The sequence below is a fragment of the Danio rerio genome, chromosome 10 (assembly GCF_049306965.1).
Source record: "Danio rerio strain Tuebingen ecotype United States chromosome 10, GRCz12tu, whole genome shotgun sequence".
Lineage (NCBI taxonomy): Eukaryota > Metazoa > Chordata > Actinopteri > Cypriniformes > Danionidae > Danio > Danio rerio.
Genome location: NC_133185.1, coordinates 44,271,463 through 44,286,394, shown reverse-complemented (window position 1 = coordinate 44,286,394; position 14,932 = coordinate 44,271,463). Strand labels below are relative to the sequence as shown.

The 14,932-nt window shown below is 36.6% G+C and overlaps 1 protein-coding gene across 3 annotated transcripts in view; it reads right to left on the bottom strand.

Moving 5' to 3' along the window:
* mipepb (mitochondrial intermediate peptidase b) overlaps positions 1–14,932 on the bottom strand; it is a 31,828-nt gene that overhangs the window by 7,798 nt on the left and 9,098 nt on the right. For all 3 annotated transcript variants that reach the window (XR_012386523.1, XM_680404.8, XM_021479450.2), the window contains exons 5-13: positions 12,734–12,797; positions 12,473–12,655; positions 9,543–9,699; positions 7,222–7,270; positions 6,156–6,213; positions 6,025–6,077; positions 4,918–5,071; positions 3,393–3,470; positions 632–836 (exon numbers count right to left, since the gene is read on the bottom strand). Coding sequence is in view for 2 of the 3 variants with exons in the window: in XM_680404.8 (XP_685496.2) it covers positions 632–836; positions 3,393–3,470; positions 4,918–5,071; positions 6,025–6,077; positions 6,156–6,213; positions 7,222–7,270; positions 9,543–9,699; positions 12,473–12,655; positions 12,734–12,797 (1,001 nt within the window). In the remaining variant the exon portion in view is untranslated. The remainder of the gene's footprint in view (positions 1–631; positions 837–3,392; positions 3,471–4,917; positions 5,072–6,024; positions 6,078–6,155; positions 6,214–7,221; positions 7,271–9,542; positions 9,700–12,472; positions 12,656–12,733; positions 12,798–14,932) is intronic.

Sequence of the window (14,932 nt, the reverse complement as noted above, 5' to 3'; positions counted from 1 at the left end):
TTTGCATTGTTTTTAAGAACAATTGTTTTAACTAGGTTATAGGTTTAACTAAGGGCTGTAACTACACTACCTGACAAAAGTCTTGTCCCCTATCCAAGTTCGTGACCCAGTCACAGTGCATTATCTGAGCCAAAGTCCTTTTAACGAATGCATGAGGCCGCCCAAATTAATAAGACATTTGCAGACGACTCATCCCCAATACAGCGACAACCCCAGAGCATTTTTTTGAGTGTAAGGCAAAAGAATTGACACACACCCAAAATGAGATGAGGGATGTCACCGCTACTGACAAGAAACTAAAAGAATTCTTAACTAAATGGCACCTAATATAGAGCCAATTTAAAGACCAAAAGCTTACGTTTTTTAGTTACAAATGGCCTACTGATGTTTTGCTTTTATAATTTACATTAGGCTATTTGTGCATAAACTTATATATAGTACGTATATAGACATAGTTAAAAAAAAACAAGAAAAAACATGGTTTCAAAATAACATTTTTTCATCCATACTGCAAACTTATATGAGCCATAATATTATTAAATGTTGAGGGGGCCTTACAATATTTTCCTGGGGAAAAGGGGGTCTCAATCAAAAAAAAAGGTTGAAAACCACTGATGTAATGGACTCTGACCTGTGACATGTTGATAGCGTGTTCTGCCGAGCATAGAGTGCATGGCGTGTCCCATCTCATGGAAAAGGTTCTCCATCATAGAGGGTGTTAGCAGACATGGGCTTCTGCTGCTGGGTGGAGGTAAACTTAACATCAGCACCACAACAGGCAGCTGGTAAACTCCATCCTCCCTCAGACGCCCGCCACGGATGGTGAAGTGACAGTCCTGCCATAGACAGTATTTTCAGAACCACTGACGAAGCAATTTATTTGAAGAGTTCATTTACAAAAATATATTTGTACAATTGAAGTCAGAACTGTTAGCCCTCCTCAATATTTGTCCGCCATTTATGTTTAATGGAGAGAATATAAATTTTTAATCAGAAATCAGTTGTTGGAAATGAGTCATTAAAACTATTGTTATCTTTGCCATGACAGTAACAAATATTTGATTAAATATTTTTCAAGACACGTCTATATAGCTTACAGTGACATTTAAAGGCTTAACTACGTTAATTAGGCTAGATAGGGTAATTCGGGAAGTCATTGAATAACAATGGTTTGTTCTGTAGACAATAAAAAATATTGCTTAAGGGGGCTAAAAATATTGACCTTAAAAATGTTTTTAAAAAAATGCAAAACTGCTTTTATTCTGGCTGAAAAAAAAACAAAAGACTTTCACCAGAAGAAAAAAAAACATTATAGGAAATGCTATGAAATATTCCTTGCTCTGGTAAACATAATTTGTGAAATATTTTAAAAAAAGAGGGAAAAAAATTACAGCTAATCATTTTGATTTCAATTTTTTATATAACCTCCATTTTTTTTTGTATTTTTTAGAAATCTACATTTTAGCAAATGTGGAAACTGTCAATTTGAAAACATAATTTCTGTAAAAATTACTGAACTTTTAGTAATCATTTCCATAAATCCTGTTTTTTCCATCTATACTCTTCAATACACAACAAAACACATGGTATATGACATTTACTAATAATAAATTATCTGGTTTTGCAAATAAACTCTTTATTAATAAACAAACCACTTTCAGAAATCAGAATTATATCAATGTGAAAATTTGTTGACATTTTTTTAAACAATTTAAAAAACAAAATTTCTAAAAATTACAAAAAATCTTTTGTCTGGTCATTTCCTTAAATCTTGTGTTTTTTAAATAATTATACTCTTCCATACACAACATAAAACATGATATCTAAAAAGTACTAATAATAGAGTTATTGCAAATAAACTCTTGATTCATTTTTAACATGTTTATTTTGGTGCCTCCAATAAAATGTAAACCGTTTATTTTGTATACAGTGTTTAAATAGAATTACACCAAATATTATAGGTTTGTGGTACAGCTGCCCTTCATTTGTCTTTTTTTATGTTTTGAATTGGTTTATTCAACAGTGTGTGAGAGCTTGATAGTCACAGTAGTATTTCCAATGCTAAAATAGTATTATAGTCTTCCATGAATTGTACAATTTTCGGTCACTTTATTTTAATGGTCTGTTTGTTGAATTTAAGTTACATTGCATTTACATGCCAACTAATTCTTGTTAGATTATAAGTAGACTGTTATGTTGGGGTTGGGGTTAGTGTAAATTTACATGTACTTGCAAAGTTTCTTATAGTCAGTTAAATGTCTGTTGAATGTCTGTATCAACAGATATTAAGCAGTCTACTAATACTCAAATGGACCATGAAACTAAAGTGTTACCAAATTGTCTATTTTAGAGTAAAAGTCAATAAATAATTTAGCATTTTTTAAATTATTTTTTATTTAGATGCCCTGGTTTTTTTGGCTTTATGGTCAGACACTGGGTGAAAAGGGTAAAAAAAACAAAAAAAGTTTTCTAAATGCTGTTTTAATGTGCAAACGAGGCATAATGTCATAGAATATTCATCAATGTAAATGTAAATTAATATGCACTAATTTGTATGCATTTCTAAACTCTCAGAAATAAAGGTACAGGAGCTGTCTCTCGGGCAGTACCTTTTCAAAAGGTGCATATTTGTACCTGAAGGGTCCATATTGGTATCTCAAAGGTACTTTTTAGGAACATTTGGGTACTAATATGCACCTTTGAGGTACCATTGGAGAGGCGTCTAGCTGCAGACCTGGTGCAGTTCAATCTTTGCTGGATCCAATGCTTTTTAATGGGCTCACCTAACCCCACCCCTAACCCGTCCGTCACCGTGACATCACTAGCTCCATTTGAGTGCATTGTGTCTGACATTACATTGCTGAGTGATGCAGTCTTAGCTTGCTATTTGCTATTTGGGTACAAATATCTAACTTTTAAAAAGCTACTGCCCCAGGAACAACTCCTGTACCTTTATTTCTGAGAGTGTAGATCTAAACCTTGAAAATTATCTTCCTTTAATTAGGGTCTATCCTCAATTAATGTAACAAATTGATGTAAAACTTTAAAATACAATCAATTCAAAGTTAATAGTTAAAAAATTTTGCTGACAAATAGTGGTTGGAGAGTTTGTGGCAACGTACAAAAATAAGGACAATTTACTATGTCAGGGGGGCTGCTGTAGGACCCTAATTAAAGATTTTTAATTTGTCATCCGTTTTTATTTTTCTAGGTATAAAACTATTTTTAAAATACAAAACCTATAAAATGTGATGATAGTGATTTATTTTAATGCTCAGAAAAAATGTATTAAACATGACTTTTTAATTCACAAGAATAAATAAAGCTAATTTTATTGCACAATAATAGTTAAAAAAAAAACTCATTACGACCCAATTTGAAGCCAGATTTACCTGGTGAGGTTTATCAGGTCTACGGAAGAAATCACAATAGATGTATCCCAGCAGTCCTTCTGTTTCATGAACCACGGCCTGTTTGCAGCACAAAAAAAAAAAACAGTAAAAAAATCCCCATTGATGCCTTTATACATCTGCAAATAATCTAATATGTAGGATAAAAGCTTTCACAATTTAAACGAATACAATTTAAAAGAACAGTTGACTCAAAAAAAATGAAAATTTACTCAGTTTGCTCATCCCCAAATCTGTTTCCAAATCTGAATGAGTCCCTTTCTTTTGTTCAACACAAAAGGAGATATTTTGAGGAAAGCTGAAAACCTGTCACCATTGACTTGCATAATAGGAAAAACAAATGGTAACTTTTTTTTTGATAGTCCATGTGAGTATTATTACTGTTTAAAATCTGCTAACACTGCTCCTTCACTTACACTAACCCTAACCCCAACCTACAGTAACAGTCTACTTATAATCTAATGAGAATTAGTTGGCATGTAGATGCAATGTAACTTAAATTTAACAAACGGACCATCAAAATAAAGTGACCAAACAAATATAGAACTCAATGGTTACAGGTTTCCGACATTTTTCAAAATGTCTTTTGTGTTTAACAAAAGAAAGAAACTAAAATGGGTTTGAAACCAGTGAAGAGTGAGTAAATGATAACAGAAGTTTTCATTTTTGGATGAACTATCCCTTTAAAGTACACATGAAATCAAAACTAATCATATGATTTTGTTAGCTCACATTGCCAGTTTTGTGTTGAACAATTCATCTGTGCATGTCATTAAGAAAAAACTTCCTGATTATTTTTAGAAAATTTCTCAGATTACGGCTGCGTCCCAAACCGCACACTTCCAAACTATACAGTATGCTAAAATCAGTATGCGAGCCGAGTAGTATGTCTGAATTCATAGAATTCGAAAGTCAGTATGCGAGAAACACCCAGATGACTTACTACTTCCGGCGAGATTCTGGAGTGCGCATCCCAAGCATGCTGCGCTATCCCATGATGCCCCACGAGCGAATTCATGAATGGGAGTAAAGCGACGCAACCGACGCAGGTAGGCCACGTGACCATGACAAAAAGACGGATGTAGTACATCCGAATTCCATTCATACTTTTCACATTCATACTGTATAGAGCGTACTTTTCTAACGGCCGAGTAGTACGTTTAAATTCAAATGCAGTACTTACTGAGTAGTAGGCGGTTTCGGATGCAGCCTACGTCAGTCTGCGATATTGGGCGGGGCTAACATACTTATCAACGCCACTCCAGATGTCAGTTTTGACAACAAACAGAAATGGTGAGGAGGGGGAGTCTGTTAGGCTGTACTAATTTTCCCCAACTTTGTGAATGAAATGCCTACTTTACTACATCCAATCAGCTCGCAGTAGAAAAAACAAGCCACGCCCACTGTTTTCTAATTTAATATTCGGTTTCTCTAGGACCTGCATCACAATACAGAAACAAAAACTGTTCACGGTTCACTTTAAAGTACCCCAATAAGGGAAGCTCACCAGCTTTCGAACATCTTCGCTCCACACTTCACCCATCTTCGGCACCTCCGTTTGGAAAGAAACACCCAGGAGCTTCGTAAAGAGATTGCTTAGTCCCTCCATACAGGCACCCAGAGAGAAATATGGGCTGTAGACGCTGGGATCAATTTCAAACCTACAAGCACATGAGCGTGTTTGAGAAATAAAAAAGATGGAGGCGGCATATTTTGAGAAATTCAAACATTTCTTGTATAACAATACCCAAATATTTAATATGCAACATTTCATTAAATACGGATTGATTTGCATGCATCTCCGCATCTCAACATTCTGAATTATTAAAAATTTTCAGACATATTAGGGACTATGGCTGAAATAATGTCCCATCTTAATTCAATCGATTGAAAACTTTTTACTGAGGTGGCTCAGTGGTTAGCACTGTCACTTCACAGCAAGTAAGTCGCTGGTTCGAGTCCCGGCTGGGCCAGTTGGCAATTCTGTGTGGAGTTTGCATGTTCTCCCCATGTTGGTGTGGGTTTCCTCTGAGTGCTTCGGTTTAACCCCAGTCCAAAGACATGTACTATGAATTTGGTAAACAAAATTAGCCGTTGTGTGTGTGTGTGTGTGTGTGTATACGTGTTTTTGTGACATATCAGGACACAAATCTGTATAATGACATGGGTATGACACAGGTATTACAAAAAGGAGGTGAAATATGAGGACATTGGTGATGTCCTCATTTCTCAAAATGCTTATAAATCCTACAGAATGAGTTTAATCAGAGAGTAAAGATGCACACAGTCTCCTGTGATGGTTGGGTTTAGGAGTGGGGTGGGGTGAGGGCAATATAATATACGGTTTGGGCTGCATAAAATCAATGGAAACCTATATAATGTCCCCACTTTTCACAAAAAAAAAAGCGTGTGTGTGTGTGAGAGAGAATGTGAGAGTGTTTGGTTTTCCAGTATTAGGTTGCTGCTCGAAGGGCATCCGCTGCATAAAACATATGCCGGAATAGTTGGCGGTTCATTCCGCTTTGGCGACTAAGCCAAAAAGTTTAAAAGAAAATTATTTAAAAAAAGATGGAGGTGGCATATTTCAAGAGGTGCGTGTGTTAAAATATCTTACTTTTCTGTTCGTATGACACTGCTGAGGTAAGCATGATCCCACGGCATCACTTCCTGACAAGTGAAAAAAAACTAATAAATTAGGAAATCATGTTTAAATTTGTAAAGCAAATGAAAAAATGCAACATTTACAGGATTTGTTGAGTGTGTCTTCTTCATTTCTTTCATCATTTTGAAATCCTTCGATGTTCTGTGTTATGACAAAGAATAATATTTACAGTACAGTACCTGACAAAGGTCTTGTCGCATATCCTAGTTTTAGGATCAACAAATAATAGCTTGACTTCTAGTTGATTATTTGGTATCAGAAGTGGCTTATATGAAAGGAAAAGGCCTCTAGATTACACTTATTCTACCTAAATAAAATATGATCATGTTTTATTTTGAATTATTTCATTAGGACAGTAAGTTCTGACTTTGTTTAGACAAAAGTCTTGTCACTTAACAGAAATAATGTCCAGTATAGAATATAAAGTCATGCTGCAGTGGAGACAGAATGAATATTTTGTATGACTTCCATGAGCTTGGAGGACTGCATCCATACATCTCTGCAATGACTCAAATCACTTATTAATAAAGTCATCTGGAATGGCAAAGAAAACGTTCCTGCAGGACTCCCAGAGATTAAGATTCTTTGGATTAATCTTCAATGCCTCCTCTATCATCCTACCCCAGACATGCTTACTAATGTTTACATCTGGGGATTGGGCTGGCCAATCCTGGAGCACCTTGACCTTCTTTGCTTTCAGGAGCTTTGATGTGGAGGCTGAAGTATGATAAGGAGCGCTATCCTGCTGAAGAATTTGCCCTCTCCTGTGGTTTGTAATGTAATGGGCAGCACAAGTGTCTTGATCCCTCAGGCTGTTGATGTTGCCATCCACTCTGCAGATCTCTCGCACACCCCCATACTGAATGTAACCCCAAACCATGATTTTTCCTTCACCAAACTTGAATGATTTCTGTTAGAATCTTGGCTCCATGCAGGTTCCAGTAGGTCTACTTCAGTATTTGTGATGATTGGATGCAGTTCAGCAGATTATTCATCTGAAAACTGTAGCTTCTGCCACTTTTCCAAATGATCAACTAGAAGTGAAGTTATTGTTGCTCTTACAGCTGGGATCGGCAACAGGAATTTTGTCAGGTGGTGTATATCAACGATTATGATTATAAAATAGTAGGTAGTGACTGCAAAACATACCTGTCAGATAGTTTTTCTGTTAGCAGCTTCAAAAATTTCATCACCGTTTCTGTAAAGCAAACAAACTTGCTTACAAATACAGCTTTTAAATTCCTTTAATAAGGAAACCGCTATTGGAAGAAAGATCAAAATTCTCACAGCTATAAGGTCGCTGATTCAAGCTTCGGCTGAGTCAGTTGGCGTTTCTGTGTGGAGTTTGCATGTTCTCCCTGTGTTCACGTGGGTTTCCTCTGGGTGCTACGGTTTCCCCCACAGTCCAAAGACATGCAGTACAGGTGAATTGGATAAGCTAAATTGTCCGTTATGTATGAGTGTGTATGTATGTTTCCCAGAGATGGGTTGCAGCTAGAAGGGCATCCGCTGCATAAAACATGTGCTGGATATGTTGGCGGTTCATTCCTCTGTGACAACCCAGAATAATAAAGGGACTAAGCCGAAAAGAAAATGAATGAATACATATACAGTTGAAGTCAGAATTATAAGCCATCCTTTGATATTTTTTTTCTTTCTTTTTTTTACATATTTCCCAAATTATGTTTAGTAGAGCAAAGACATTTTCACAGCATGTCTGATAATATTTTTTCTTTTAGATAAAGTCTTATTTGTATAATTTCAGCTAGAATAAAAGCAGTTTAAAAAAATTTAAACACCATTTTGAGGTCAAAATTATTAGCCCCTTTAAGATATTTAATGTTTCAACTGACTACAGAACAAACCATCATTATACAATAACTTGCCTAATTACCATAACCTGCCTAGTTAACATAATTAAACCAGTTAAGCCTTTAAATGTCACTTTAAGCTGTATAAAAAATATTATTAAAATATAATAAAATATTATGTACAGTCATCATGGCAAATATAAAATGAATCAGTTATTAGAAATGAGTTATTAAAATTATTAACTTCAAACTATTAAGTTATATAAAACTATTATTAAAATGTGTTAAAAAAATCGTCTCTCTGTTAAACAGAAATTGGGGGAAAAAATAAACAGGGGGTCTAATAATTCTGACTTCAACTGTATATATTATAATTATTTATTTATTTATTTTATTTTTTTGTCATTGAAACATCTTTATCTAAGCCAGAGATGACCAAACTAAGTTGGCCCATGGTAACCTTTGATTTGGCCCACCATCCTATCTGAGAATGATGGGTGCTGGTTTAGAAATTGTCATTTGAAAAGTTGATTAACCTTTTATTTGTTTGTTTTATTAAGCTCCAAATAAAGCTAACTGAAATTAAATGTATCAATTTAAATGGTGTAAATTAATCAGATTAGTTAATCAGACCGTTAGAGGACAATGCAGAGACTGGTGAGCGAATCAAGGCAAAAGCAGATTCTGCTTGACTAGCCTATCCAGCACTGAACTACAGTTATAAATGTGATTTGTTTTTATTGTAAAAAGTTCATTCATTCATTTTCTTTTCAGCTTAGTCCTTTTATTAATCACGGATGCCCTTCCAGCTGCAACCCATCACTGGGAAACATCTGTACACTCTCATTCACACACTAGGGAAAATTTAGCTTACCCAGTTCACCTATACAGCATGTCTTTGGACTTGTGGGGGAAACTGAAGCACCCATATGGAACCCACGAGAACATGGTGAGAACATGCAAACTCCACAGAAATGCCAACCGACCAGGTGAGGCTCGAACCAGTGACACTACTCACTGCGCCACTGTGCCGCCCTTGTAATATGTTATTCACAAAGTTATACTGCATTAGTTACTACGAGACAAAGTAATGTTCTCTATTTATTTATAAATATTAGGAAAAGATTAGGAAATTACCCATGACAACTTTAATGTAAAATAGTTTGGTATATTTATCTTCAGGCCACTAGCCATGGCGATCAATGATATTTAGTTTTTAGGCCCTTTATATGAAAAACTTAGGGCATCCCTGATCTAAGCCTCTTCACTTAAAGGTCGATCTCGTGCATCAGCCATGTTTGTAGTTTGTTTACATTTTTTAATCAGATTTGTATTTCTGAATTTCTACCGGAAATAATAGACCATCCAACTCTGGAATCCTCATTTTAACACACATTTTGGGACATAAAATCGTATTTTCTGATACTATTGAAGATGGATAGTATGCGGGTTGTGACACAGTAATTGACTTCCATTGTATTTCTTTTTCCCACTATGAAAGTCAATAGTTACAGGTTTTGAACATTTTTAAAAATAACTTCTTTCGTGTTCAACAGAAGAAGAAAACCCTTAATGATATGGAACTACTTGAGGGAGAGTAAATGATGAGTACATTTTAATTTTTTTGTAGTGAACTAACCTTTTAAAAGTCATTTTTACCTGGAGTTTTGGCCATGGTCCCTTTCAAAGCCCTGTGTGCATAGGACTCATAGCCCACTAATGTAGCCAGCTCATGTCTACAAGCCAAAAGCTCATCCAGAGAAAGCAAGAGACTAGTGTTGGGGAAGAGAAAGATTTTATACGCAGCTTCCCGCACCTACCAGAGGGAAGAAAACAGACACTTATGGAACATGCAGAAGGAAGCATACTTTGCTAAAGCAGCCAATAGCACGGCAGACCAAAGAAACATGACCAGGGTCAAAAAAGAACAAAGTGAACAAAACTGACACAATAATGTAAACTATGAGAGCAAAATATATAAAGCTTATGCACAATAAAGTATTGTATTTTATTTGTAATTTAGTATGTTTAATACCATGTCAGCATCGTCTGCTTTTTATTTTAAAATGATTACAAATATAAACAAATAAACAGAAGAATTGCTTTTTCTACATTACCATGTAATACAATTTCTCAATTTTCCTCCCTAAATTAACAAAATTTACTTAAAGAGACAAGTTTCTGGCATAATTGTACCTTTCAGTTGTTCTATATCTTTTTTTGTGTTAAACAAAACAAACTCAAACTGATTTTGATCAAGTGTATGGTCAAATTAAGGCACAATATCCATTTTAGGTGAACTATCCCTTTCATAAGAGTTTTCTACATACAAAACAAGCAGATCACAGTCTAATATAAAAGGGGAATGGAGCAAAACATTGCTCTGGGTCTTCAAAAAGGCATTAGTCAGGATTATATGAGCTATGCAACTCCTGTACATTAAAACTAAATCCATCAAAATAAAATTTGAACATGCATATACACTCACCGGCCACTTTATTAGGTACACCTGTCCTACTGCTCGTTCACGCAAATTTCTAATCAGCCAATCGCATGGCAGAAACTCACTGCATTTAGGCATGTAGACATGGTCAAGATGATCTGCTGCAGGGGATTTAAGTGACTTTGAACGTGGCATGGTTGTTGGTGCCAGACGAGCTAGTCTGAGTATTTCAGAAACTGCTGATCTACTGGGATTTTCACGCACAACCATCTCTAGGGTTTATAGAGAATGGTCTGAAAAAGGGAAAATATCCAGTGAGCGGCAGTTCTGTGGGCGCAAATGCCTTGTTGATGCCAGAGGTCAGAGGAGAATGGCCAGACTGGTTCCAGCTAATAGAAAGGCAACAGTAACTCAAATAGTCACTCGTTACAACCGAGGTCTGCAGAAGAGCATCTCTGATCGCACAACACGACCAACCTTGAGACGGATGGGCTACAGCAGCTGAAGACCACACCATGTGCCACTCCTCTCAGCTAAGAACAGGAAACTGAGGCTACAATTCACACAGGCTCACCAAAACTGGACAATAGAAGATTGGAAAAACGTTGCATGGTCTGATGAGTCTTGATTTCTGTTGTGATATTCAGATGGTCGGGTCAGAATTTGCAGTCAACAACAGGAAAGCATGGATCTATCCTGCCTTGTATCATCAGTTCAGGTTGCTGTTGGTGGTGTAATAGTGCGAGGGATATTTTCTGAGAAGGGTATAAACGGAGGCCGGAGCCAGCTCCAAGTGGGTGGGTCTTGGAGCTCCAAGTGGGCAGGGCAAACCTTATTTAGTTGTATTTAGACTTGAATATTGTGCTTTGTAAATTTGTACAAATAACCGTACGTTCACACCGAAAGCGGCGAGAGCGTCCAAGGTCGTCAAAACTCGCTACATTGATCTCGTATTTAAAGGAGCCGTTGCAGCATATCAGTTACATTCATGCATAAGACATGTTTCTAGCGTGAAAATGTTGCGCACTTCTTATCAAATTCATACAACAATGGAAGATCAAGTTGCATGTGGTGTGGCTTTTTTCTATTTATCCAACATGTGTCCATATGTCAGAAATATCCTGAAGCAGCAGTACTGTTTTGTACTTTCACATCGCATGAGATTCCCGCTTTTTAAAGATAAATTTATATAACATTAATGAACATCAGTAACTCGCCAGTAACTTATTTAATGTATGTTCCTGTAGGAAAACATTGTAAATAATTGGAAATCCGGCGACCCTTGGGAACAACTGTGGTCGGAACCAAAGTTCACAGGTCTGTGTTCTCTTAACTGCTATCAAGCGGTGGGCGACTTCATTCTGACTGCTTGCTGCTGAACCGCGTCATAGCTCATTACCATAAAGTTGACTTCATTTCAACTCTCCTCGACGCTCACGCCAGGGAAGACGTGCCGCGCTACTCCTCGCTGTTTATTGCCGCCGGCTCTCATTGAAAATGAATGACTTCCGGCTACTTTGACGCTCTCGCCGCTTTCGGTGTGAACGTACGGTAACCCTAACCCTAAACCCAACCTCACAGTAACCTGTTGTGTTTTATTAACGTCTACACCTAAATCCAACCCTAAACCCAACCTCACAGTAACCTGATAAACCCAACCTACTTGCGGTTTGAGTCCCTCCCACTTGGAGGTCACCCAACCTACTTGCGGTGTAATTCCTCCCACTTGCAGGTCTCCGGGCTGCAGTGATATCTACTTGTATTTTCTTGGCACACTTTGGGCCCATTAGTACCAATTGAGCATCGTGCCACAGCCTACCTGAGTATTGTTGCTGATCACGTCCATCCCTTTATGACCACAGTGTACCCATCTTCTGATGGCTACTTCCAGCTGGATAAGATGCCATGTCATAAAGCGCAATTCATCTCCTACCTGGTACTAGTTAGGTGTACCTAATAAAGTGGCCGATGAGTGTATATACAAGTGCTGTGATATGTTGAAAGGTGAAAAATTGCACTAGAAATCAAATCCTCTATTTATTCTTGACCCTGGGTTGGATTTTTTTATGCACTTTCAAGCTCATGCAATGAACAACAAAATATGTTAACAGTAAATAAGTAATCATAATCATTTAAATGCACGCACCAGTTCATTAGGAGAGTCAGCGTGCAACCCGCCGATCTGAATGAGGTTTCCGTCAATGGAGAAGAAATGGCGAATGTGTTCTGGTAGAAATCGCTTCTCGACCGTGTTTGGGAGCTGAGAGCCACTCAGAAACTCTTGATAAAGATCCAGCAGCTTCACATTAAGAGCGACAGCCTTGCTCCTCTGAGATCATTCAAGAAGAAAGACAGGAAATCAGTGTGGTCTAATAAAATCAGGCTTGTATATTGGGAGCACTCTTACCTTTGTTTCATCCAGATGTATTCCACTAATCTCAAAATCAAACATGAAGAGCTCCGCCACTCTTCTAAAACAGCACCATATGAAGGAAGTTAGTACATTTATAAAGCAACTACACTACAAGTACCACAAGTCTTGCCGTGATCCCAGTTGTAAGAGCAACAAATAATAATTGGACTTTTAGTTGATCATTAAAAAAAAAGTGGCAGAAGGTGGATTTTTCTGATGAATCATCTGTTGAACTGCATCCCAATCATCACAAATACTGCAGAAGACCTACTGGGACCCGCATAAACCCAAGATTCTCACAGAAATCAGTCAAGTTTGGTTAAGGAAAAATCATTGTTTGGGGTTACATTCAGTTTGGGGGTGTGCAAGAGATCTGCAGAGTGGATGGCAACATCAACAGCCTGAGGGATCAAGACATTTGTGCTGCCCATTACATTTCAAACCACAGGAGATGGCAAATTCTCCAACAGGATAGCGCTCCTTCTCATACTTCAGCCTCTACATCAAAGTTCCTGAAAGCAAAGAAGTTCAAGTTGCTCCAGGATTGGCCAGCCCAGTCACCAGACATGAAGATTATTTAGCATGTCTGAGGTGAGATGGAGGAGATGCTGAAGATGTACTCTTTCTTTGCCATTCCAGATGACTTTATTAATAAGCTATTTGAGTCATTGCAGAGATGTATGGACACAATATTCATTCTGCTTCCACTGCAGCATGACTTTATATTCTATACTGGACATTATTTACATTAAGTGATGTGAAGCAAAGTCAGAACTTACTGTCCTAATTAAATAATTCAAAATAAGGCATGATCATATTTTATTTTGGTAGAATAAGTGTAATTTAGAGGCTTTTGCCTTTCATATAAGCCACTTCTGATACCAAATGATCAACTAGAAGTCAAGTTATTATTTGTTGATCCTAAAACTTGGATAGACGACAAGACTTTTGTCAGGTAGTGCATGCATCAAACTTGTCAATTGTGACAAGTTTTAGCCGAAAAACACATCTACAGAATTCAGTCAGAATTATTAACCCCCTTGTATATATTATGTGAAAATACTGTGTAGAATGTCTTGCTCTGCTCAACATCATTTGGGAAATATTTGAAAAAAGAAACAAAAATTCACAGGAAGGTGAATAGTTTCGACTTCAACTGTATATATGGAAACAAATTTATATCAGTTGGAAGTCGCCACACTCTTTGTCTATTAAACATTGGGGATCAATTAAATAATTTCCCACTGGACACTTGAGAAAATCCTATTAAATGTCAGAAGAACACCAAAATCTTGTAAAAAAAAAAAAGGGGTTTACTTCTGAATTATTCACCTTTGATTATTTCTCTGATGATTTATTTCATATACAGTTGAGGGCAGAATTATTAGCCCCCCTTCGATTTTTTTTTTATTATTTTTTTTTTTATTTATTTAATTTTTTAAAAATATTTTCTAAATGATGTTTAACCGATGTTTTAAATTTTCACAGCATGTCTGATAATATTTTTTTTTCTGGAGAAAGTAAGGTTTGTTTTATTTCGGCAAGAATAAAAGCAGTTTTTAATAAATAAAAAAAAACATTTTAAGGTCAATATTTTTAACCCCTTTAAGCTAAATTTGTTTTGGATAGTCTACAGAACAAACCATCGTTAGACAAAAACTTGCCAAATTACCTTAACCTGCCTTGCTAACATAACTAACCTAGTTAAGCCTTTAAATGTCACTTTAAGCTGTATAGAAGTGTCCTGAAAAATATCTTGTCAAATATTATGTGTCTTCGTGGCAAACATAAAATAAATCAGTTATTAGAAATGAGTTATTAAAACTATTATGTTTAGAAATGTGTTAGAACAAATCTGCTCACTGTTAAACAAAAATTGGGGGAAAAATAAAGAGGAGGGATAATAAATCTGACTTCCACTGTATATATGAAAATCTACGTTTTCAGAGACCCTCCACCCCAGCTCCACCTGTGTTTAGATCTGCTACGAGGGTTACATATTATGTCTGCAGCAGTAGTGTGTTATATTCTCAGATGGCATGTTTGTGTACATACTGGCAGTAGCAGGTCTCGGTACTTGCTCTGCCATAATAATCAAAGCAGCAGCAGCATAGCAGATCTGTACCGCCAAGACCAAATACATAAACATCGCCATATGAATATTCATTACCATACTACCATAATCCAGAGAGT